This window comes from Akebia trifoliata, chromosome 6, assembly GCF_017979445.1.
Source record: "Akebia trifoliata isolate Shusen 1 chromosome 6, ASM1797944v1, whole genome shotgun sequence".
Taxonomy (NCBI): Eukaryota; Viridiplantae; Streptophyta; class Magnoliopsida; order Ranunculales; family Lardizabalaceae; genus Akebia; species Akebia trifoliata.
The window spans coordinates 4,521,076-4,547,050 of NC_141380.1; the positions used below are offsets into that span (position 1 = coordinate 4,521,076).

A 25,975-nucleotide genomic window follows, 5' to 3' on the forward strand; every position below is an offset into this window, starting at 1 on the left:
GATTTCGCCCAGTCCATAGACCATGATCTTTTCCAAGGACTAATCCCTGGGAACGTGGGTGATCCATACTGGGTATTGAACTCAAGACCTACAGGCATTAACCGCTTATTGATCTGAATATCCCATTGAGCCTACCCCTCGTGGTTAACACATAATTTTGTCTTCTTTGTTTCTTTCTTTTCTTGTTTTCTGACCAGCTCGGCCGCTCTTTAGCTTATTCAATAAAATTTTATACTTACGAAAAAAAAATATAATAATAATAATAATAATAATATACTGGGGTTCATGATGGTGGATTGTACTTCGTATTAATTAGAATCTCAAGGACTATCCAATGATATTGAGGACATCCTTAGGTTGACAGCAACACAAGTCAAAGAAAAATTAATAATTCAGTTAGAACAAGATATAGAAATTTAAAAAAATAAAATAAAAAATAAAAAACCTAAATTGCCTCGATAGCCCAACTGAAAGCTCTACAAAAACCTCAGAGATAACCATGTGGTTTTGCTACCTCTGAGTTGCCCCAGAAAGGATGGGCCCATTGAGTGTGATTACCCGTGGCAGGAATACTAAGTGAACGTTTTCTTATCTTGACATTGCCCGTCGTCACCTTCTTCTCTTTCTCAGACAATAGAGATGAGTAATAGCACATCGCATCATTACTAGTTTTTAGGAAAAGATTGAGATTCTCCTGGTACTTATCTTCTTCACTCATATTTCCACTGTTCTTAGTTGCTGGATCCGCACGCATTTGCTTCTTCAACTCGTCCTCATCATCATCTGACCAGTATCCATTCTCTTCCCCATCACGCATTGCCAGATCATCGTACTCCTCATCAGACTTTGTAGACTCCTCATCAACTGAGCCCTCCATCTGTAAATAGAAAAAAATATCAAATACATATAAAAGTGAAAGAAATATCTAAAATGATTTGAATTCCAACAGTGATACAAATTCTCACCTCTTCGTGAATTTCTTTGTCACCTACATCACTAAGATCTTCATCACTATCTACTTCAGGTGGATTATCAGCCTCTTCATCGCTGCCAGATACTGATAACTCCTCTTTGCGCTAGAAATATACGGAAAACAGTGAAGGTCACCACAAAAAAATAATCATTGGATTAATAAAATAAATGCAAGATCGTAAAATGTAATTAAAGAAAAACTGAACAAGATTGACTGTTGAAAACAAATTTTCAACAGTGTAGCCAAATCATAACAACATTGCCGGCATCACGTTTTACTCTATATGAGGCGATTGTGTCAATGTGTGGCCAATCCCATCATGAATCAGATGAAATGAGAATATTCCCTAGTGAAGGTGTTTGGGTTGTGTACCTCCTTGGAGGGTCCATCAGACATCCTTGGCGAGCTACAGCAGGAAGAGTAATATCTGCTCCCGGTCTCAGTCCCATCGGCCCTAGACTCATCAATACTTCCTGCATGACTGGTACCACCAGTATCACTAGGAAAAGCACTGATTCCAAAGTTACCAAACTGAAGATTAACCGGCTCCGCCTTTCCAATCTGCAAGGGTCCATACATTGGGCCTCCTATGCTCTTCTCACTCCCATGGCCCGAGATAGGGTTCCCATTGTCATCTGACTCAACGGGCCAAGCCTTTGCCACAGATCCATCAGTATTGAGAAGGGCCATCAGATGCCTTGAAGACCCTTTCCTTTGGATTAGTTGGAACATCCCTTTGGAGCTCAGTGAGTTAGCAGCACATTGGTGCCTGTATTCCTCGTATATTAAGGTGACCGTATTTGTTGTGGGGTCATAGAGTGGCTCCCCTGCCTCACGCCTGCGTAGGCAACTGAAAACAGTGGCATGAATGGCTGCCACGCTCTTGTCAACATTGGTGTTGTTTATTTTGGGCACCAGATGCTTATCAGCTCGGTTGCAAAGGTAATCTTGGATTGTTCTGATGTTGCGGATATACTTCACGTATTTGTTTTTTGCAGGATCCAGTGTCATGTACTTTGCACGGACTGCAAATCGTTCCAAGTGTTTGTCCTCATTCGTGATGTAAATCATGAATGGTATGATTGAGGGATGTTTCTTCATAAGTCCCATCTGGCATATATATCAGAACAAAGGAAATCTTGAGAAAATGTGTCCATTTAAAATGAAAGAATAGATAACTATGCAAGATTATTATTCTTGATAAAACTTACTCACCACAAAGTTGAGGCTCAAGTGAACGCCTTCAACAACAACTGATTCTTTCCGTTCTTCCCACGCAGTGATCAGTCGATCGAGACTGTCGATGACCATCTCACTTTGTGCTTTGAATCCTTCAATGGCCATTTGTTTTGTACCAATCAATTCAGTAGTAGTGCTGACACCTGTATCCGATGGTTTTGCATCGGATCTTCCAGTTTTGGTTCCATCAGATACATCATTCTTGGGGAGTGAGCCAGACATGCGTGCTAATTTCTTAGCTTTCTTTTTCGCCTTGGCTTCTGCAACTGCTACAGGATCCAAGAATTCCCCGGCATGATAGGTTGAAGCCCAAAGTAAAGGATTTTGCTTTTCATCCACAAAACTCCTCATCATGTGTCGAATTGAGTCAGTAGAAATCACGGTAGTGATGCCCAACCTGCTACCCTGTTGGACAGCATGTCCAGAGCCCACATATCAATGTTATTAATATTGTATGGTATAAATACATGGTGCACTCTCAGATGTCATTGATTCTGAGAGGAAAACAAAATATGTTGTGGATGTTGACATTTCTAGTCTTGAACATGCTTAGCTTTGCATCAATAAGTGATTTGACTGCGGACAAGTCATCATTTTAATGCTCCAAGTAAACAGATGCTTTAAGTACTAATTGTTGGATTAAAGAATAATGCATCAGAGCTAACATACTCCAATGACCTGAAAACTATAATTTTTCTTCTGACAGTGACCTTAATGAAACAATTCACTAGTTTCAGTAATACATTTACTTACTAAAGAACCCTATACAAATTAACATGAAAAAAATTAGGGGTAGAATAGGGTTGGATCAGCCAGGTACCCATACTACCTTATTTTATTTTACACACCATGGGTTCGGGTCTTATAGGTCTCTCAAGTCCAGCTTTAAGTTGACCCATTAACAAATGTGGACATTTTAAGCTTCACTTTATTATTTTCAATACTTAAATTTCTTATTTGAGAAAAAAACAATGACTAAGCTTGTGGACAATGACCATGGTCAACCCTCCAAATTCAAATCATGAGAAGAGAACAAGTATCTTCTGTAGGGAGAGAGTGGGAGAATGGAATTACCAGCAATGCAGACAAAGTAGATTTTCCACAACCACTTGTACCACATAACAAAATGGTCACAGATTCCTTCCTTTCCCGAATTCTAAAACAATGAAAGAGCATTTTAGAGAAAAAGAAAAGGCACATAAAGAGCATAGAAAGAAGTGGATTGGTCTTTAGAAACAATAATTGCAACAAAAGTCAGATAATTTGTAACAGAATCTAAAAGTCTAAAACAAGTTAAATTAAAAATAAAGGGAAACTCCAATTCTTTGGGTTTTTTTTTTTTTCACTTTGGTAAGTAAAATAAAATGTATTTCTTATAACTATTTGTGGTGCTGCCACCAAGGTACGCGACTTGAAATAATTTTTCCACACTTACTTTGGGGTACAAAAGACCAAATTGATAAGTAAAAGATGTTAGTGTCAAATGCGAACATACAATGGTCGTGCATACAAATAAATGAGAAGTAACAATGCTACAATAACAAATAAACAATGCTACCTTTGAATGACAGACAATTTAACAAAAGTAGATAATCCATTCGGAATGTACTCCATTGAAATTCTATTAGGGAAACAATAACATGGATCTCAAACCTCTTACGTGTTAAGATGTTATACCTGCATGCCAAAACCAAGTCTGCCCTCTGAGTGGGACTTACGTACTTATATTCAGAGAGAGCATCACAAACAACATCCAAGAATGCCTCTCTTTTAACAACAACAGTCGTGCGTCTTTTGTACAACTCAAATGGTATACTATTACTTCTCTCATCCAAGTGTCCTTCCAAAGCATTGAATCCTGAAACTTCTGAAGGAGGCAAAGCATCACCTGAGTATTCTTTTCTCATCACTTCAAATACCCTTCTGCTAATCTGGTCAAACAACAAATTGACTTTATTCAATAAAAATTCTCAAAATCATGAAACAAACCAAGCAATTTGAAAATTAAAATATACCCCACATGATGAACTCAATAGGAAAGACAATTCGTCCGATAATCACTTAAACAAATATTAACACTATTAGGCCAATGAAATCTGAATTATGACTATTTATTTATTGGACGGAATTTGTGCTCCCAAAAGACCGAATTGAATAGAGAAACGGGATTCGTTCAGCCGAAACCAATTTTTGTTGGCTTTGATGAAGATGATCTGTGATCTAATAATTTGAGACCAAAACAAAATCTAATTAAATTAAAAGTTTTAAATTCAATGTCATGGTTTTGAGCCTTGGGGATCTTAACCGCAGCATCCATGTCAGGAATGCAACTAGCACTGAAAATATGACATAAATCACCAATAAAATTAACCAAATTGTCACATACTTCATCCATAATTAAGAAAATAAATAATCTGAACCAAAATCACAACCAAATTAGGCTTCCAAATGTTACCTTAAAAGCATGACGTGCTTTGCAACCAATGAGTTGCAAAGTACTCTGCAACACAGGCCGTGTGTATCGAAATGATACATTTCCAATCCTTCCTTTCTTCTCCGAATCTTCGATCACCGCTATATACAACAACTTAGGCACTTCCGCCATGTCTGATGTACTCTTGGACATCTCTAAAACAAAAATCACAGTAAACGAAATTCTTTACTTAAAAAACAAACAATTAAGAACTTGAAAATCTGGTAAAAAAACGGATCGAAGGTTCGAAACATGAAGAATTACAGAAAAAACCCGGGAAATCAAGATTTGAATATATATACACGATTAAAGCTAAAAAGAAATCATGAAACCAAACAATGTAGGATCGGAACTCCACACAATCTCCAGAAGAATGAAAGATTTTCAGATCGAAAAAAGAATAAAAAATAAAAAATTATCTATCGTACCTAAAAAATCTAAATCGATCGAATTCGTGTTCGTGAGCGATGTAGAGCAGAAACCGTACGGTTTCTGAAGAAGTTAGGGTTTGCTAGAGTTTCGATCCGCCATTTAGACGGTTTCCTACATGATCTCTCCATCTTCTCTATTACCAGCTTCAACGCATCACACAGACCGAGGTTTACGAGTCTTTTTCTACTTTTTTTGTCTCTTTCTCGCTCTACAACTTCCCCTCTCTCTCTCTCTAATATTTTTTTTTTGATAATTTAGTATTTTTTTATAATAATGGAGAATCTTATTTAAAAATCTCGGGATCTCCACTGGAATCCGGAAATCAGGAGTTACAGGCCGCTGGTTTAGGGGAATGGTAGTATAGTTATTTTTGTAGAGATGAAGGGCAAATGCAAACTGAAATAGGGACATATCGTGACCAACTTTACATGTCTGTGTGTTTCCTTAATAAGATATAAAACATTTTTTTAGAGTCTCGAGGTAAGTCTTGTTGTTATCCCGAGAGTAATGTACTCTCTAGTTTTAGAATGGTTGATTATCCTCGCTTTTGCATATATGATCTTACGGAGGTCAACATCATCGTTCCGTTTGCATTGACCGTCTGGAGTATGTCTTCCTCAGGATTACGACAACTCTACCACCTTTAAAGGAAAACTTTCGTATGTTTTTAAATTGATGATATACTCCTTGACCTCAGTCTTCTATTATAGACTAATGAAAATTGACTTGAATACCTTAATCTTCAACTTGAAACCTAAAAGAGTTGTGCTAATTTGACGTACCCCTCTTATATACACCCCCACTCCCATCATAGAACTGTAGATCATTTGCCTCAGGATACACAAGAAAAAGATTTTATGATTTTGTGTATCTCGAGCCAAATGATCTACGATTCTGTGATGGGGGCATATGTCAAAGGGGAGCGTCAGAAAATCATTATTCAACCTAAAATCCTAGATCTTTCTTCTCAAAATCCATCTATAGGACTTAAAATGGTACGGATTTTATCTGAATCTGAATTTAGTGGATTTGGTTTCATCAAGTATATCCGAATTAAAATATGATTCAAATATGGGCTGATGTCCCTTGACGTGAGTCATATCCAGGTCAGATATGATTCCATCCCTATATCTGTCAATATCCAAATAATATAATATTTTTCAAGTTGAATTGTTATATTTTTTAAGTCATCTATCATTAACGAACAATGGTTGGGTGTAGTGGTCAAGACTTATTTTCAAATTGGATATTAGAAAAGTTTTGAGTTCAAGTCACCATTTAGTCACATTCTAACAATTTTATTTGAAATAATCTTACATAATTTGACATTATCCAACCCAACTGACCAGAATCAATTAATTCGATCAGATCGAATCCAGATATGATTTTAATAAAAGTAAAGTAGTTCGGATATGATCTTAGCTAGTATGATCCGAATCGGAATTGAATTCAAATATGAATCCAGATAAAAAATTTCAAATGTGGGTATGGGCACATTCATATTCGCCCTGACCCCGACCTACTTTAAGCCCTACTCATCCATATTCAAGTTCTCCGACCTCGCCTAAACACCTAACAAAAAAAAACTCTTGATTTTTCTAAATAAAATTATATCCCTAATAACAAAATTCGAAGTCAATTAATATTCGATGGAGGTTCAATTTGGTTAGTTCAGATAAAGTTCTGTAAAAAAGAAATGAAAAATTTACAAATGAGGTTTTAATATTTCTTATCAAAACCCCATTATCTTCTACCTCCTTATGAATTATCTTATTAACGTTTGAATGTTGAATAAAATAAAATTGTGATGGTGAAGGGAAAAAATATTATCATACTTGACAATCAATGGATAAAGCACCAATCAAATTGTCAATTCGTTCATTTAATTGGCTAGTTCTTTATTCAAAGAATTTTATGAATTGAGCCGTGATTTTCTGACTAAAAATTTTTCACTTGGTCGGCCTGGTAAGGGCAAAGAACCATATATCCTTGTATTCGAGATACAAAAAAAAAAAAAAAAAAATCTACAGTTCTATGCACTTGCCACGTCAACCAAGTGAAATTTCGAATCAGAAAATCATCAATGTTGCGAATTTTTAGAAAAATTCAGAGAATTTTGTGATTAATTTAATCGTCATCTTTTTTCAAAAATACTCTCTTGTTCTTGAAGGTTTGAAAGTTGAAGTAGATATACTTAAGGTTGAAGATTAGAGTTAGAATGTTCGCTCAATAAATTAAATTTGACTTATTTTGAAAATAAAATTCAAAGTATTTTTTTGTTCAAAGTTGAAATTGAGGGCATTTAAATCATTTTTCATCGATCTCTCCTGAGAAGAAGTGGACAAGGGAGCATCTCATCAATATTAAAATATAGAGGGGTATGTTTATAAATTCAGAAATAATAAAGATAACTTTAATAAAATCCCACTCGCCTAGACGAACACGTATTGCGCGTTAAAAACGATTAATTGAAAATTTTGAAGTGGACAGTCCGCATCAAAGTCCCACTCCCTTTAATGGAACAGTTGAAGGGTTGATCAAATCAAATGCAGTATTTATAGCCTTTTTAAAGTGTGTGATATTTTTCATTAAAAAACGATCAAATTCTTACTTATTTTTATATATTAAATTAAAAGATAAAATAAAAAATAAAAGTATTTATTAAAAAAAAAAAAAACGTTCCCTAGAGGATTCAAATATCAGATACCACTCATATCTTAAAGAATTGTGATAATTTAACTCACCCATGTGGCATACTCAAAATACTTTTCTGATGTGGCAAGTGTTAGAATCATAGATTTTATGTCTTGGGATACAGATCTACACTTCCCCATAATACGTGTAATTGTATATCTCGAGGGAAAAAGATCTATGATTCTAGCACATGCCACATCATGAGAGCATTTTAAGTCACATGGGGAGTCAAAAAATTATTACTCTATTTAAAATTATATTTATTTTATAAAGTGAAATAATTTTCAGATGCCCCTTCTGATATACACTCCCATCATATAGAATCGTAGATCATTTAGCTCAGGATACACAGAAATATGTACCCCGAGACAAATGATATGCGATTCTATGATGGTGATGTATGTCAGATTATCATGACTCTTTTATAAATGTTATTAAAGCAGGCATATTTTAATTACCAAACATAGGGATTCATTTTGTACCTTTTTTTCCAACAATTCTTTTAAACTTTAGAGTTTGGATTATATGCGCCGGTGGAGAAATGAAACCCTTCCCCCCCACTTCAATACATGCCACGTAAGCCACAATTCAAGAAAATTATAAAAAAGAAATATTTTAAGAGTTAATTCCTTGGATTGTGGCTTACGTGGTGTCTATTGAGGTGTGGGAGGAAGGTTTCAATCCTCCCCACTAAGTGGACTCTAAATTGTATCCTATTGTAATAAAACAAATTTGTCAATAAATAATATAGGCGAAGTGATAAGGTCAAAATAATTTCATTTTGAAATCGTAATTTCACAAAGATTATCAAAGTTTAAATACTAGTTCCTTAAAAATAATAATAAATTATATTCAAATCCCAAATTAATGTAGCTAACAATAATTTGTTATTAATTTCAGGTGAAAATGGTACATTCGGAAACCAACAAAAGGTGTAACAATTACTGTTACAACATGCGAACAAAGAGGAAGCAAACAGCCAAAGCTAAACTGATTTGGGTGCCACGTCACCGCGCCGCGGTCATCTTGAGGAATTTATCCTCGAGATTTGCACAGAAGTTTCCAATTGCTTCGGTGGTTGTAACTGAATGGGTCCTTCGAATCAAATCATCTGCCAAATCAACCCGATTAACCGAATACGAATGTTATAAATTGGAAGGTTGATTTTAGAGAGGGGGGTTTCTCTTCTTCTGTAATTTGTCATTTTCTCTTTGTAATTCTTTAGTTTCTTAGTTTTTGAGAGAGAACTCTTTAGTGTAGTGAGAACACCAAGAGTGATCCAATCTTTTGTTCTTACTGTAACTCTTTTGGAGAGCCATTAAAAAAGGTTAAAGTGTAGCATCATCTTTTTCATCCATCTGCAATTATAATCCTTGCAATGATTGGCTAAATTCTCATTAGAGAAATTAAGAAAGCTAGAGCAAATTCATTCCTCTAATGTAATTTTAGATTTTTACTTTGTTTACATGTTTATTATTCTGAAAACTGTCATTTGATTAAGGTAATCTAGCCTATATTTCTGATTCAACTTTGATAGTCATTACTTAGATAAGTTCAAGAACGGCTATGCTCTGTAAAGAATCAGAATATAAGTTAGGCAATTTCAATCAGTTTAGGATTTTTATGGATAGTTTTTTATTACTTTCAATGATTCAATTGTTCCACTTTCCGATCCATGAGCAATGACTTGCTCTATGGATTGAGTTATCTCTTAGAACTAATCTATATTATGGATGATTTGCAAATGTTTGATTGACTTCTCTAAGCCTTCTCTCTCAGATTTTCAATCTCTATTTTCTGTTTTAAATTTTAATTGTAAGTTAATTTTCATTTCATTTGTGCAACAAATCTGTTTTGTTTTAAAACCAATCTGTTTCTAACTCTGTTTTAGTTTTTAATCCGAATGAATATTTGAATCCCAACTGTCCCTGAGGAACGAATTCGACTTACCCAAAGTCTTATTTTACATCTCTATCTCTGCATTTACACAACAAGTTTTACAATTGATCACGAAATTAGGATTTTGTCTACGTGGGTGCAATTAAGACCCTTAAAAAATTAAAAAAACTTATGGGGAAATAGTGACGGATAGTCGCAATAGTATATAAAACTCTTATAATTTATAAAAGTTCTTTTGAGGGCAAGTGCCCTCAATGCAAATCTGCTTGTGATGAATTGGATTGGTTTTCAAAGATGCTTATAAAATTATGGAGAAGTTGATTTCCTTTCTCCAATAATGCCTACGAACAATTCCAAAGGTCTCTCTCTTCCCTATTTTCGAAAAAATTAATTTTATTGTAAATTGTAATGTAAAAAATGTTATTTTTATGAAGTAAATAATATATATATATTGATAACCGAGTATCTCTTGTAGACAATGGATCGGGTCCATATCTGGGCTTTGTCCAGTCAACATACCATGATCTTGTCCAAGGATTAGTCCTGGGGCATGTGCAATGCCTGCACATCACATGCACTAGGTAAGTGAGAGTGTGCCCTTGTGAGTGGCCCCTGAAGAATTAATGCTCATACTAGGTATCACACTTATGACTTATGGCCATTAACTGCTTATCAATCCGAAATTGCCATTGAGCCAATCCCTCGAGATTAAGTAAATAATATTTATTATTGATGAATATCGTATTTAGTAAGATAAGTCATACAAATGTAAGTAGTGTTTGAGAAGACTCGTAATATAATGAGATTGTAGTGTTTGAGAAGACTTGTAAGTAATGTATAAAACAAACCCAAAAATGGGGGCTTACTTACTAATTACCAAGTCATCCATTCTCTATTCTCCATTGGTGTACTCATGTGTGACTCCATGACTTCCATCCTACCCTCCCAAGTAGAATCCCTTCTTAGGCTTTAAAACTCTGTTCTTTTTGTTATTTGCAACAACATAATTCTCAACATGTCTCTCTAAAACATATTAATGTTTAAAATAATTAAAAATTAATAATAGAAGATAATAGTAAAATAGTTTTCTTACTTCCTAATCTTCAATGTAATAGCGAGAGAAGAGTGAGTATTATCGACGCAAATCCATATTTTAAATTACAAAATCATCCTTTCATCTTGTCTTGATATCGAGAGTAGATCCTATGTAGCTTGTTTTTCCTATAGCCCTCTAACAGTATTAGTAATGATTGAGATTTTGTCATGTCATCAAGACAATTACATCCAATCGTTAAAATTTAGGAGTTCAGTGAGTCCAATTTTAACCACTTGATTAGAGTAAAAAAAAAAAAAATTCTTTCAAATATGATCTAAATCATAATTTAATTAAAATGACCTTACATCTTGGCATAACAAAACACCATGCACAATTTTTAAAAACAAGATTTGAAGATCCCTTCTCTCTCTTTTAGAAATTTCTAAAATCTACCCCTGCCCGGTTGTCTCCATGGTTTTAAAACTCGTTTTGAAGTTTTTTCTCGTACAAGTTTTCTGATACGTTTGAATTGTCTTATTCAATAATGTGAAAAAGACCTATGATTTTAAATCTTGTCTGATATGTTTGACTTATCTATCCGTTTCTTTGGTGGATGATACCAAGACATATTGGATGAGTCGCCGCGGACAAGAGTTAAAACCATTGTTGTCTCTTATGGTAAAAGTTTATTTTCTCTCTCCTTTCAACTTCATCCTAATTTCATGGGAGTTGGACTAAGTCATCAATGGATAGTATTGGGTTGACGACAAGCATTAAAACTATACCGTTACTTGTTGCTTCTAGAACATTATTGAATTTTGAAATGTAGAAAGATAAATTATAAGTAACGTGACTGAAAAAATACCTATCAAAAAAAGTCATAAGCATATCTCATATGATCAAAATTCCCAAAGTACCCTTGAAATTTAGAGAAAAGGTAAAATTGGAAGGAAAAGTGTGAGAGAGGGAGGGGGGGAGAGAGAGAGACTAACAATCCATTAAATCAAAAGTTTGGTCCAAAACAATGAAAGTGAGAGTCCTTGTTATGGGTCCCATAGTAGGGGTCCAAGAAAGTGAAATGGAGTCCTTTTTACGGGCCTCACAGGGGGTCATACATGGGTACTTTTATGGGGGGAGACGACCGTTACCCTTCTTTTCTAATGTTTTTTTCTAGAAGGTTTATTGAGGTTGATTTGTCTTACTTGTGTTGTCCTCATCAGCCATCATAATACTCTCACTTCCTCTTACCATATTATTAGTTGATCCCCATATCAATAATTCCAAATATAAACAATATGAGTCCAAATGGGCCAAATTTGATAATAAAAAAATCCAAATTTAGTGGGTTCGGACCCTTGGGAGTAGATAAAAATAAAATAAATATGCATGGAACATGGTTTGATGTCCCATTATCAGAATCGGATCCAGATCCAGGTCAGATATGTATCCATCCTTACATCCCCTATGAATAATATATTTCTTTGAAAATTATAATTTTTAGATTTTCCAAAATATCCTTTTTCACCACTTGAATATAACATAAATTCTTATAAATGAAATGAATATAATGGGAGAATAGAATAGTGTACTAATAAGCAAACAAGTATAGAAGAAAAAAGGTTGTTGAATGATCCAGAATTATCCGACCCAACCAAATTCAAGCAATTCTCTTGGATCGGATTTGGATCAAGTGAAATCAAAATGGTTAGAATATGATTAATCTAGTAGGATCCAAGTTGGATTCGGATATAGATTTGGATCTGAATATGGATATATTCAGATCCAGCCCTGAATCCAATAAGTAGAACACCATCATTGCCAATGTCATCTATTAAGACTTCATAGAACAAGAAGAAAAACGACATTAATGCCACTTATGTTGGAAGTACAACTTACATTAACTCTCTCATGCAGCTGCAGTAAGTATCCCGTTATCACAACTATAAACTAAACCAAGGAAAGATCGTAGAGAACTACAATGAGAAATCACACAGAAAGGCCTTGGGGAGCTGCAGGTGCAGGAGACTTGGGCTTTGGCTTCTCCACCACGATGGCCTGTGTGGTCAGGACCATCCCTGCCACAGAAGCTGCATTCTGCAATGCACACCTTGCCACCTTAGCTGGGTCTATTACCCCACTCTCGATCAAGTTCTCATAAATGTCTGTCATTGCATTATACCCGATCTCCCATTCACGCGCTCTCACTTTCTCTACTACCACCTCTCCTTCCACACCAGCATTGTGAGCTATCAAAGATGCCGGTGATACAAGTGCCTGCAAGGGAACATATTGATTCAGTACACCAAATAACTTGATACAAAAGGACCAAAAGAAAAAAAAAACCTATGCTCAAGTCTTAAAGACATCAATTATAAACAAAGCACACCAGAACATGGCAAGAACTTGATTTTGTTTGTTTGCTTTCCATGGTTGGAAAGATGATAAAACTAAAATTTTGAGAAAGGGAATTATTCAAGTTTGGGTTGACTTCAGTTCTAGGAATTCTTCAACAAAATCATGCCATTCACAAACTAATACAATATATATATTACTATATATGAACCCCAAAGGGTTGGTAAGATGTCCAAGACCACACCATAGGAAGCTGAGGTCTTGAGCTCGAAGCACCCCCTAAGAGATTTATCCCAGAAATTACCCAGTGTGCGGGTGCGGGAGGGGAGGGGGGATAACTCGGTTTCCCAAAAAAAAAATCACTATAGCTGATTCTTTAGTTTGACTGTCGGGATGACTAGTTAGGTGGGATATGGTTCGCAATTTAGCTATGGATTAGTTGGGATGGTGTGGTGTTTTTTTATTTTTTCTGCTTTTTTAATAGGCTGTTTTTGTTTCTTTTGTTCCTCTTCGGTTGGTCATCTCGACCTCTGTTTCTTTCTAATGAAATTATCTTTACCTACCAAACGGAAAAAAAATGATCCATATGCATAAATGGTCCGGGTATATTCTTCCTGACAGATCAGGCCTTCCAGATTTTTGTTTTCTCAGCGTTGTATTTGATTTGCATATTTAGTTAATTTGTAAGTAAGCAGTGGTGGTGTGGTTTACCTTTTGAACAATGTCTGCACCTAGTCGCTCATCTGCGTCTTCAAGTTTGTCCTTAATAGCAGGGACAAATGTCGACATGTGAACGTACGCGGCACCACCACCGGGTACAATTCCTTCTTCAATGGCAGCAAAAGTGGCATTCTTGGCATCTTCGATTCTAAGTTTACGGTCCTCAAGCTCAGTTTCTGTAGCAGCTCCCACCTTTATGACAGCAACTCCACCCGACAGCTTGGCAATTCTCTCCGCCAGCTTCTCGGAGTCATAGACAGAGTCTGTCTCGGCCAACTCCTTTTTTATTTGTGCAATTCTAGCTTGGATCTCATCTTTCGATGCTTCGTCGGCAATAATGGTAGTTGAATCCTTGGTGATGGTCACCTTTCTTGCTACACCAAGTTGGTCAATTTCTGTGTTCTCTATCAGCAAACCAAGATCACTGGCTTGGAACTCAGCTCCTGCCGAATGGGGAAATGGAAGATATAAATAGGGCAGAATATTTGGCAGCATCAAGAAGACAGGCCATTTGTAACTTTTTATAGGGCATAAAATGGATCAGATTTTATCCAAAATTAACAGGTTTGGACCCTTGGAGTAGATCCGAATAAAAAATATGGGATGTCCCTTGATCCAAGTCGGATCTGGGGGGATACGGATTCATCCCTATATCCACCTTGATCCGACTGATATATTGCTTTGAAAATCATATTTTTATGTTTTTCAGAATATCTTTGTTTCTACTACTTTAATATAACATGAATTCTTATAAAATAAATGAATTTATAATAGTAAAATAAAATAGTATAGCAGTTAGAAAATAAATATAGTAAAAAAGGTTAAATATAGTAAAAAAGGTTAATGGTCTGAAATTACCCAAATCAAGTAATTTGGTCGGGTTGGATCCGGATTTAGTGAAAGTAAAATGGTTTGGATATGGTTTTAGCTAATAAGATCAGAGTCGGATATGGATACAGATCAGGGTCGGAATAAAAAACTTGAATATGGATATAGATATACTCAAATCTGGCCTGAACCCAACCCATATTAAGCCCTAACTTTTTCATCTCCAAACATTTGGAGATACACCACCGCACATGAAGAAAGAGAGGAGTATAATTTTACTTAGGCTATGTTTGGATTTAGAGAAGTGGAGAGAAGAGAAACTCATTAAGAGAAGAGAAGGGAAGAGAAAAGAAGAGAAACTCAATTTCTCTCCACCACGTTTGGATTGACAGGAGAGAACTTGGGAAAACTTTGGAATTTTAAAATATCTTAAAAGAGATCTAGGGGCAGAGTTGGAATTATATAATATTTTAAAAGGGTTTCTCTCAATTTCTCTCTTCTCTCTATTTTTTGGTGAGAGAAAAATCACCTTTTTGTCTCTCTTCTCTCCAATTCTTTTCTCTTCTCCCCCCACTAAACAATTCAAACAAAAGAAATGGAAATTTCTGAAATCAGATGAAAATTCAAGTACCTGTCAGAATGGCAATATCCTGAAGAAGAGCCTTTCGCCTGTCACCAAAACCAGGCGCTTTGATTGCAGCAACATTGAGGATACCCCTCAGCTTGTTCACAACAAGAGTGGCCAAAGCCTCTCCAGTGACATCTTCTGCAATAATAAGTAGAGGGGCTCTCAATTGGGTTGTTTTCTCCAGCAATGGAATTATGTCCTTTATTGCTGAAATCTTCTGATCGGTCACCAAAACTCTTGCGTTCTCAAATTCAGCAATCAACTTCTCTGAGTTTGTAACAAATTGTGGGGAAATATAACCTCTGTCAATCTGAAAAAGTAGACCAAAGAGAACCATAACCAAAGGGAACCACAATATCAATCTATATAAAGCAAAACGTTTGTCCCTCCCCTCCGTCCCAATCTTTATCCCCCCATAAAGAAAACATTTCAAGGATATTTTTATTGCCTTTTTTCTTCCCCCACCTTACAAGAATACCCCAAACTCCATTACTATTTATTTTCTACACCTTTTCAAGAATATCCTCCAACTTTATTGTCTTTCCTCTTCTACCCCTTTTTCCACTAAAACCCCCCCTCCAACTTCACTATTTTTCCTCTTTTGCCCAAAGAGGATGCCCCTGCCACAGGCAAGCTCTAGCTATAAAACAAGTAGAAACAAGCATGAATAGAAAGAAACACTAAAAACAATGCTGTTTGAGCTTTTACAGAAGGTACCAACCTCCATCCCTTCCTCCACCTCAACGGTTGTCTCAAAGGATGACGAAGACTCAATAGATAACACGCCATCAGGCCCCACTTTATCAATTGCATCAGCAATCATTGTCCCAATAATTTCATCATTACCGGCAGATATAGAGGCAATGGCTGAAAAACATCCCAACAAAGAACAATAAATGCAAGGTACAGATTAGACAAGTTAAGGAAATTGATTAAAACACAGGTCAAGCCCAATACCTTTAATATCATCACGGCCTTTGACAGGCCTAGCTTTCTTCTCCAATTCCTCAACTAGCCCATGTACGGTCTTATCAATACCCTTCTTGATTGAGACTGGATTTGCACCAGAGGTAACAGCCAACAGGCCTAACTTGATGATTTCACGTGCAAGTACTGATGCTGTTGTTGTACCATCCCCAGCAGAGTCATTAGTTTTACTAGCAACCTTCATTCAGCAAGCAAAATATGTAAGTACGTAAATTGTCCTAACATTCCACAAATGATAGCATGTCTGAACCATATACCAATATTACCACCCCCCCCCCCCCCCCCCCCCCCCCCCAAAAAAAAAAAAAAAAAAAAAAAAAAACATAATATAGATGCATCTAAAGCTTATGCAGCCAGGAATGGGTTGGAGACATGGATAAACAGAAAATGCTCTAGCCTATTACCTATATCCACAATTAACAAACAACACTATTCGGAGAATATATCAAACTAAAAACATTTAATGGAGTGACTGGAAAATGGATGGGTTGAATTCTAAGCATTTACTACTCATGCGTCATACCCATTGCAGCTATCAAGGCAACTAAAATAATTATAGAACTGAGATCAAATGGAAGAAAACAATTATGTTGATAATGGAACTACATGGTTACTAATAAGAAATGGAACTACAATGTTGAAGGCAACATAATGTAAAAAAAAGAATTCCCTACCTCCCTTATGAGAGCTGCGCCAGCATTTTCCATTGGATCAGCAAGTTCTATAGCTCGAGCAATTGTAACTCCATCATTAACCACTTTAGGGTTTCCATATTCATCCAACACAACATTCCTCCCTTCAAAATAAAGGTAAAATGAACATAAAATGAAAGGGGGAAAACCAAAAAACAAACATGGATGAGCTGAATGCAGCATGGGAATGGTCATAAACACATCACTGGATCCTATCACAAACCAACAGACCAACCCACCAAACAGTTATATCACAATAGAAGGTAAATTCAAAATTCACAAATTTCTCCCAACAAAACACAAGTATGGTCCCCTTTCACGAGTATAGCTTCAATGAAAGGCCGCATGAGTAAAAAAATTCACCCTTAAATTTTTTTTTTTCCATAGCATAGTTATCAGAAAGATTAAACGTTTCAAATGATTACATGAGGACATTGAGATGAGCAGTCTGAGGAAGCCAAAAGAGAAAAAATACATCAGACAAAGCAAAAGGGGAACAACCAAACAGAATTAATCAACACCAAGGATTACATGCTCCCATCTAAAGACAAAATCCTCAAAAAATAGACACATGAATTCTTTGAACAACTTTAAATCTTACTGAGTCAAAAAAATAAAATAATAATAACCAGTCACGGTCAAGAACAAAACAACAATTCCTCAATTAGAGAAGGCTTATGTGCATCCATTTGCATTGTAGCAAACAAATAATGGTGGAAAAAAAATAATGGTGTACTTATGTACTTATGGTCGAAACAGAAATTAGAGTTTAAAGGGACTACTTTTGATGATTTTGTCTTTAGATGGAACTCTTTATGTAATCATTGATGCTTTAACTTTTCTTTGTTTTGTAGTTCTTTGAGAGGCTTCCTCGGCCTCATTGTACTTTGTTATCTTTTATCAATATATTACACTTACAAAAAAAAAAAATAATAATAATGGTGGAAAATCTCATCATAAAAAAAAAAAAAATAGTTTTTTTAGATAAAAAGATCAAACATGTATTGCTGAAATAAAGATGAGAAAAGAAAAATAATACCCCTGGGACCAAGAGTAACTCCTACAGCATCGGCAAGCTTATCAATGCCAGCCTGTATTGCTTTCCTTGAATCCTGATCGAAGGCAATTTTCTTCGCACTTGCCCGCACGACCAATCTCTTACTCGACGTTCTGTAGTTCAGCTTTTGTCCCTGATTCACTCCCCTCCTCAAGCTCCCCTACACCGATAAATTACACAATCAAAAGGAAGAATTTGAGATGAATACCACAGTATACTGCAGAAATAAGCAAATCCACAGAGAGAAAAACATAACCCGACTTCAAAAAGAAACAATTAGAACATATGAAATTAAAATTCTCCCATATGAAAGAAACAAAACCACATAAGCTGCTAAAGTGAAACAAGGGGCTTTAAGAATTTAGATTAGCTCAACGATCTCACTAGTTTATTCTCTCAAAAAACAGAAATGCTTATAAACATTACATTAAAGCCTAGATTTTTTTTGCAGGAACCACAGAAATTGATTGAAAAGTATCCACAGAAAACAACTAAATCACACATCAAATCAGGTTACAATATCACAATAGCTGTAAATTCTAACTAAATTGGAGCTTCAAACAGAAACATTACCGAACCAGAAGACCTATAAGTGTATGAGAGCAGAAACAGAATATCTATGCCCTAAAAACTTCAAAAAATGTATAAAAATCAACAAAAACCTCAGAGTCACAGATGCTTTCAGAGACAAACACAATCAAACCCAATTCCAGTCGAGAAATGAGGAAGAAATAGAGACTGCAGAAGAAATCGAATACCTGTTTAGGAGTACGAAAGATTGACGCAGTCGAGACGGCATTAGCTGACGCCATTTTTCGTAAAATTGGTCGAGATTGGAGACAAGGATAGATTATTTAGGGTTTTAGATTGAGTTTGAGGATTTCGGCTCTTTGTAGGGTTTTATGTTGGGTGATTTAGAAATACCCCTCAACATGTTGGTGAATATTTGAGGTACATCCTTGTGATTTCAAACTGACGATTTGCCTCCCTTGACATCCGTCTACTCTAATAGGCTAATGAAAAATGACTTAAATACCTTAACCATGAACTATAGTTCTTATTTTTCTTTAACTTGCACCGTAAAATACTTTACTTTCATCTTCAACTTCAAGATTCTAACTAGTTCAAAAGATGGTATTTTTTGAAGAAATGGAAAATGATAAAATTTTGGATAGAAAAAAAATAAGGATTTTTTAAGAAAGGGTAAAAGTGAGGTTAAAAACGATGGATACAATTGAGATTAAGTCAATTAAAAATAATATAAAAGCAACTCCAACGCATTTGGGCTCAGGCTAGGCATTGCCTCTCAATTGTCGTTTTGTAGAGTTAAAACCTCAAAGAGAGACTCCAACACACTCTGTATCTAAAAAGTTAATTTGAAATTTCCTGAAAATAAGGAAGAGAGAGAGGCAGAAGAAGATAGTAAGATTCTCTCTCTTTTTACTGTTTACGATAAAACATGATGGCAATTGGGAGCCATTTTACTCTAGATGAATTTTGTGTAATCTTTTTTGTTAAAAAAAAAAAATGAAAAATCATTATAGCTAGTACGATTGGAGTGCAAACTCCTTTAAATAAGTAAAATTACTCTCTATAATAAAATACCTATCAATTATGCCTAGCTAGAATAGTTATTTGCGTTGGAGTTGTACTAAGAAGAGTTTGAATAAGTGGAATTTTTTTGGCTGAGGTTGAAGTGAGGGTTGTTAGTACGGTTGGAGTGGAAACCCCTTTAAATAAGTAAAATTGCTCTCTATAATAAAATACCTATCAATTATGCCTAGCCAGAATAGTTATTTGCATTGGAGTTGTTCTATGAAGAGTTTGAATAAGTAGAATTTTTTTGGCTGAGGTTGAAGTGAGGGTATTTCAATCATTTTATTAGTTTATTAAAGAAGACTTAGGCCAAGGGGCATGTCATCAGTTTGAAATTATGGGACCATTTAAATATTCAGCAAAACGTGGAGGGGTCTAAAGGATCGTTTTTAACTATTTCGGAAGAGTTTCCAGAACATTCCACAACCTTTTTTTCATACGTCGAGAATCGAGAACCGTTGAGCGTTCGGCCACACACAAGTGGGCCATCGCGCACCGATACGTTAACGCTATTAGCTTGTAGTAGTTTTTGAAAGAAAATGCACGTGCCAACACGTGTTTCTCAAGATAGACTTTTTTATTTTATTAATAATTTTAGGGGTTGTTTACCAAAAAAAATTTCAAACATATAATAGTCCAATATGAAAGTCCAGCCCATTCTGCCATTGGGCTCATGCATTATTTCAAAACTAGTTGCGATATTTTGACTCAAAATTTTTCACTCGGTTGTACTCAGTTGACATGGCAAGTGCACAGAACCATAGATTTTTATGCACTTACCTTGTCTATCAAGTGAATTTTTGAGTCAGTTATCATTAGTCTTTCAAAAATCATCAGAGACAAATGACTTTGATGTTTGCGAACAGACGAGATACTTCTTCTCCTTCTACTTCGGTTTATTTTCTTCTTGATTCACAGATATGTGAGAAAAAGTTCATGTGTCTCATATAGGGAGATATCCAAGTCATCTCGGTAACGTTTATCAACAATATGAGACAAAAATTTGAGATTGAAAACCATGGGCCCAAAGCCCAACTCAATCCCAAATGTTATAAGAAGGGTAGGATAAAAAAAAATTCAAAAAATACTTTAAGCTCAACTTTTTAGTCCGAAAGAAGCCTAATTTATTAAGATCCACTTCATCAATTTCCCAATTTTGAGCTTTTGAAACATCAAGGATCAAATCTCATATTGACTCAATATAGGTTCAATCTCATTTTAAGACCAAATCGTGGCCATGGCCAATGATGGCCACTATACATGTAAAAAAGGGGTAAATTTGACAAGACATTATTAAATACTATATGAAAAAGGGGCTAAATTTGACAGACCTTGGCATCAAATTTATCCCTTTTTTTTCATATAGTGTGGTGCCCACGCACGTTAATTGGTTTGTTGGAGATTATTTGATCATCAGACCCTTTTCAAATTAAAATTATCCTGGTTTGGATCTAGCCTAATTAAATCAATTACAGCTCAATCGAGTCCCATTTGAGTTGATTTCTAGCTCATCCTTCTTGTCCATATATCTAGCATATAAAGCATCCATGGCATCATTTGGCAATCAAATTCATCAATAGACAGGTGGCAACGTCCAACACAAACTCAGACATTGTATTATAAGGTTTACCTTGATACATCAAACAATGTTTTATGAAAACCACAATTAGATTAGTTAGATAATTAAGATTCACACAATCCCAACTGCTCAACATGAAACCAAATGATCTAAATGTATCTTAGGGATATGTGATGTATTCTTACGATACATGTTTTGTCTGACCTTTAGATTTCGCGTATAAGCAATTGGGATTGCATGGATTTTTCACGTTTTGGTTAGAAAGCTCCATGAGAGATCTTTACAATGGTATCACTACTGAGAAATTTTCATTAACGCTGTGTTTCGATTGAGAGAAATGGAGAGAAGAGAAGAGAAAATAAATGAATTTTTCTCCATTTCTCTTGTTTGGATTGTTAAGTTGGGAGAGAAGAGAGGAAAAAATGAGAGTTTTCTTTTTCTCCAAAAGTGGAAAGAAGAGGAGAGAAACCCTTTTAAAATATTTTATAATTCCAACTCTGCCCCTAAATCTCTTCTAAGATATTTTAAAATTCCGTTGTCCCAAGTTCTATCCAGTCAATCCAAACATGGTGGAGAGAAATTGAGTTTCTCTTCTCTTCCCTTCCCTCCTCGTCTCTTCTCTTAATAAGTTTCTCTTCTCTCAACTTCTCCCAATCCAAACATAGCCTAAGTATACATTTGGTATTTTATGTTTTTTCTATAATGATAATGATGTATACAAATGTAATGTAATCATTTTACATATAAATTACATTTTTTTACTTTACGTTTATGAAAACTCTTATTATTCAGAAAATTTTCACTAATCATACAAAATAAGCAATGTATTTACTTAAACAGTTTCGAATCCAATAAGCGATGAGAGTCCAAAGGTTGTGTTCGATACCCAGTATGAGTTTCCTTGGAGCCACCTGCGAGGGCGTTCCCTCTCTTACCTGGTGCGTGTGATGTGCGGGTGTTGCATGTGCCCGGGGTAGGTCCCATATGCCTTTGCTTCGGCCCTTGGACACCCCCGTTGTTTAAAAAAAAAAAAAAGTGCATCTAACTTACATTCTCATATTCATCATTATCTGTTGCGTAATTTTTTTAACAAACTCTCATCCCAGCAGTTAGACTTGCACAAGACTTGGTGATGTCGCTCTAAAAGAGCATTAATGAAAATCAATCACACCATTAGCTTAAAAATAGAACTTTGGTGCAAGTTGAAGGCTTTGGAAAGTGAAAGGAAGATCTAGCATTACGTGCAAACTGAAAAATTTGACAGAAAAAATTGACGGGCCAAGGCCCATGGATGTTAGAAACGGAATTTTGACGGCTTAGAATTGTCGAATTTCTCCCATCCTTCATTAATTTGATAATTTCAGTCCGTCAAAAAAAAAATTTGACAATGAAAAATTTGACACCAATTCAACCCCTTTGTCTGTCGAATTTTATGAAATTTGACGGCCCAGGGCAGTGAAATTTGGGCTTTTTTCACATAGTGTAGACAAAAAAAATACTCAATTGGTTACCAATTATATGATATTTGGGATAAGGAGAATCTCCATTGATTTAATGTAGAAAATTATTGTTTAATTTGCTTTTTAACATTAGTTAATTTTGTTACCAAATATGCTCTTAGGTTCAATGAACCATCCTTGTGTCAAGATTCAACGTGCAGTTATGCTAATAAGGTAATTCCAGTTCCCATTCATTAATTGTCAACGTGCAGTTATGTATATTGTGGAGGACTACTAGAAAATTACCTTAATCCATGCTCTCATCTTTTAACATCTAGCCAAAAATCTTCGATTTTTCTCTCAAATATCAGTCATCTTCAAATTCTTCAACCTCTAGTTAAATTAATTTAAACTATTTACCTTCATCTTCAATATGACATCATCTCATAAGAGTATATTGATCTTTGGATATTAAATAATAAATGGTTGGTAAATTATACTATAAACACTTTACGAAAATTTTAATGAGAATTTTAATATTTACAAAAATGTCATTTTACGAGTAACAAAATAATTTTACGTTTTTCTCTAAAAGACAAAATAATTGAGGATATTGCGGAAAAAGAAAACTATTGGAGGATGCTAATATCCAGTGAAGCAATGGACTGTGTATGTATGATTATTTTTCACCTTCCCAATTAATGGTTAGGCATGTTAATTAATATTCTGTGTGAAATGCATAAGCGGCAACCTCGATCCATCTTGGAAATATATGGAGATGATAATAGATATTAAGCTTCTTTCTTCTTCGTTCATCTCTTGTTCTTTTGAATTCTTCTGGAGAGAAACTAATAGGACTGTGGATTATTTTGTAAGTCTTGGGGCTTGTGAAAAGCATTTTCTTATTTTCGAGGATAGCTACTATATCCCTCAAGAATTGTCGAGAATCCTTTTTGATGATTTATCTTGTAATTATTCTCGTTAGGTTTAATAAATAAAGGGGGTCCTTTCAACCCCAAATTACTAGTAAAAAACATATTCATTGGACAATGAATAAGTAACATGGATTCATGTTTGTTGTTGATCGCCAGAATCCAATAAAAATGAACTATTTAACCTTTTCCAAAAAGAATGTTCGAAGATAAACTCATTTGAAAAGCTGCTACCAATGGAAAGTTTTCGTCGAAAACATCCTATGAAGCTTTAAAATTGGAAAATATAAAAGTTTCTTGGAGGAAAATTATTTGGAATACTAAGAGTGCTCCTCGTTATTCTTTTAAGCATTGCAATTTACGGGAAGCTCTCCACATTAGACAATCTCCCAAAAAGTGGTCACAGGTTAGCAACAAGATGTATCTTTTGTAAAAATGGTAATGAAACATCATACCATCTGTTTTATGAATGCACATTCTCATGTTGGATTTCAAAGAAATACTTGAGATTGTTCAGTATTAGTAGAGTGGGTATTGACACCATATCTAAGTAAGTCTTGGTGATCTAGGGTTTGAAATTTCCAAACAAGATGCTATTTAATATATTATGTTTATACTTTTGTGCAGCAATACATCTTATTTAGAGGGAGAGAAATCAAAGGATATTTGAAGAGATTGAATTACCTCAAACAAGTATCTTCATTCAGATTAAAGTTGTAAAAGGTGTATTTGATGGTTCAAAAACCTACTTGGGTGATTCAGGTTTAACTACGGTGATAATGGAGCGTTGGAGTTGCGGTTGAATTTTTGTTCATCCAAGGGTATTAAGTGCTTTTGGAAGTGCCCTAAATCCAGATGGCTCTCTTTCATCTTTTGGAGGTGAATTTGGTTTTATTGCTAGGATCTCAAAAGGAAATTTTCAATTTCCAGGTGATCAAGTTGGGATTTTATTTTATAAAATCTATTTTTTGATTAAATAAATTTTCAAGAGATGCAAATGGTTGGTTATTTATGGAGAGTCGTGTCCTTTGGTATTCATGAATGGATATGCCTTTTGGTTATTCATGAATAGATATACCTTTTAACTTTTCATGAAAGGACACACCTTTCGTTCAAGTGTCTTTATGGAGAGACATTTAAGAGTCCCTTCAATCTCTATAAACAAGATTGGCATTTAGGTCAAATCACTCTAATTTTTTTTAAGAATTTAACTTTATGTTTTCTAGAATTCAACTAGAGTTTTCCAACAAATTGTGAAGTATTTTACTTTTCTCAAATTATCAAGTCAGAGAATACATATTGTTTCATAGGAGAATTATCAAGATTGTAGTTTGCAAATTCTCACAGTGACTTTGTTGTATCCTATAGACTATTTTGTCGGTAACACGTCAACAAACTAGTCTATGAGTGGAGACAAATAAAGTCTATGGAAAATGATTTTTTAGCGCTTCAAAGTCCCAAAATTTTGGTTTTCTTATTTTTCAAGACTCCATTTTCCCAACAGATCAGACATGAATACGGAATATATTATTTCCATTGAACTCAAAGCTATTTTGGAAGCGAATGGCAAAGCGGATGAATTTCCCTCAAATTCTTGTCAACTTAGATTCCTTTTATCCAATAAAATGATTAAAGGGTGAAATGATAAGATCTTGAAAATATGAAGATCCAATTAATGTCGAATTTTTTTCAAATTACTTGTTATTTTGAGTTCTTCTGGAGAGAAACAAATAGGACAATTGATTATCTAGTGCATCTGAGGTTTTATGGAAAATGGTTTTTTGTTGTAGAGGATGTCTTTTATTCCTCGAGAGCTTCATGTATTCTTCTTGATGAATTTTTATGTAATTATCTCATATCGAAGTGATTAATAAAAAAGGAGGAGCCCTCTAATGGTGGTTTCGGGATCCCGTAGAAAATGCTTCTTTTATGCCTCGGGTATTAGCCACAGCTCGTATTCATTCAGTCATTCTACCCCTTCCGAATTCTTGGACCTCGCTTCTTAATATTGTGACTCTTCCATGCTGTGTCTCAGGAACCTCTTCAATACGGTCCGGATTGCTAGCTCCCGTTCATAGTTTTGCTACAGATGATACACGAGGAAGATTTTTATGGCGGTTCTTCCTTCTAATTACCGGCATATCTATGATTCTTTTCTCCCAGATGAAGCAGCAGGCATCGGTCCGTAGAACCTATAAAAAAGAGATGGTTGTGGCGCGAAGTACTCTTGTGATAAAAAAAAATTCAAGTCTTGGATTGTCAAGTTGAAAGAGATCATGGGAAATATAACATATTTTCGATATTTTCACTAAGAACGTATTCTTTTTTATTTTATTTTATGATGTTTGGAAGATTCAAAACATCTCCAGCAAATGCCTTTTTTTTAACCATAAAGGGAAGCTCATTTACAAAATTAAAT

General features: G+C 35.1%; 3 protein-coding genes across 3 annotated transcripts; 1 reads left to right on the forward strand and 2 right to left on the reverse strand.

Annotated features, from left to right (window-relative positions):
- Nucleotides 1–251: 251 nt before the first annotated feature.
- LOC147399770 (P-loop NTPase domain-containing protein LPA1 homolog 2-like) lies at nt 252–5,359 on the reverse strand. The gene is given in 9 exon segments (XM_086445248.1): nt 252–550; nt 552–877; nt 966–1,076; nt 1,346–2,083; nt 2,189–2,617; nt 3,287–3,368; nt 3,890–4,143; nt 4,668–4,840; nt 5,114–5,359. Coding segments are annotated over 8 exon segments (2,151 nt in total). The 5' UTR covers nt 4,839–4,840; nt 5,114–5,359; the 3' UTR covers nt 252–510.
- A 7,231-nt stretch (nt 5,360–12,590) lies between these two features.
- CPN60A (chaperonin-60alpha) lies at nt 12,591–18,926 on the reverse strand. Its single transcript, XM_086445249.1, has 8 exons — nt 18,769–18,926; nt 17,993–18,170; nt 16,936–17,057; nt 16,232–16,439; nt 15,996–16,141; nt 15,278–15,584; nt 13,810–14,261; nt 12,591–13,020 (listed from the first exon to the last, which is right to left on the reverse strand). The coding sequence occupies exons 1-8, from the start codon at nt 18,820–18,822 to the stop codon at nt 12,733–12,735; spliced, it is 1,755 nt and encodes a 584-aa protein (XP_086301375.1). The 5' UTR covers nt 18,823–18,926; the 3' UTR covers nt 12,591–12,732.
- A 6,522-nt stretch (nt 18,927–25,448) lies between these two features.
- Nucleotides 25,449–25,824, forward strand: LOC147399772 (Cytochrome C assembly protein). Its single transcript, XM_086446549.1, is given in 2 exon segments — nt 25,449–25,472; nt 25,474–25,824. Coding segments are annotated over 2 exon segments (375 nt in total).
- Nucleotides 25,825–25,975: the final 151 nt, after the last annotated feature.

What these genes read in the sequence shown, in the direction of transcription:
- CPN60A (XM_086445249.1), bottom strand. Translation starts at nt 18,822, where the DNA reads ATGGCGTCAGCTAATGCCGTCTCGACTGCGTCAATCTTTCGTACTCCT. An exon ending in TCTTTCGTACTCCTAAACAG is followed by an intron (nt 18,171 to 18,768) that starts GTATTCGATTTC and finishes TTATCGGTGTAG; the next exon opens with GGGAGCTTGAGGAGGGGAGT. An exon ending in AGGTGGAGGAAGGGATGGAG is followed by an intron (nt 15,585 to 15,995) that starts GTTGGTACCTTC and finishes CTACTTTTTCAG; the next exon opens with ATTGACAGAGGTTATATTTC.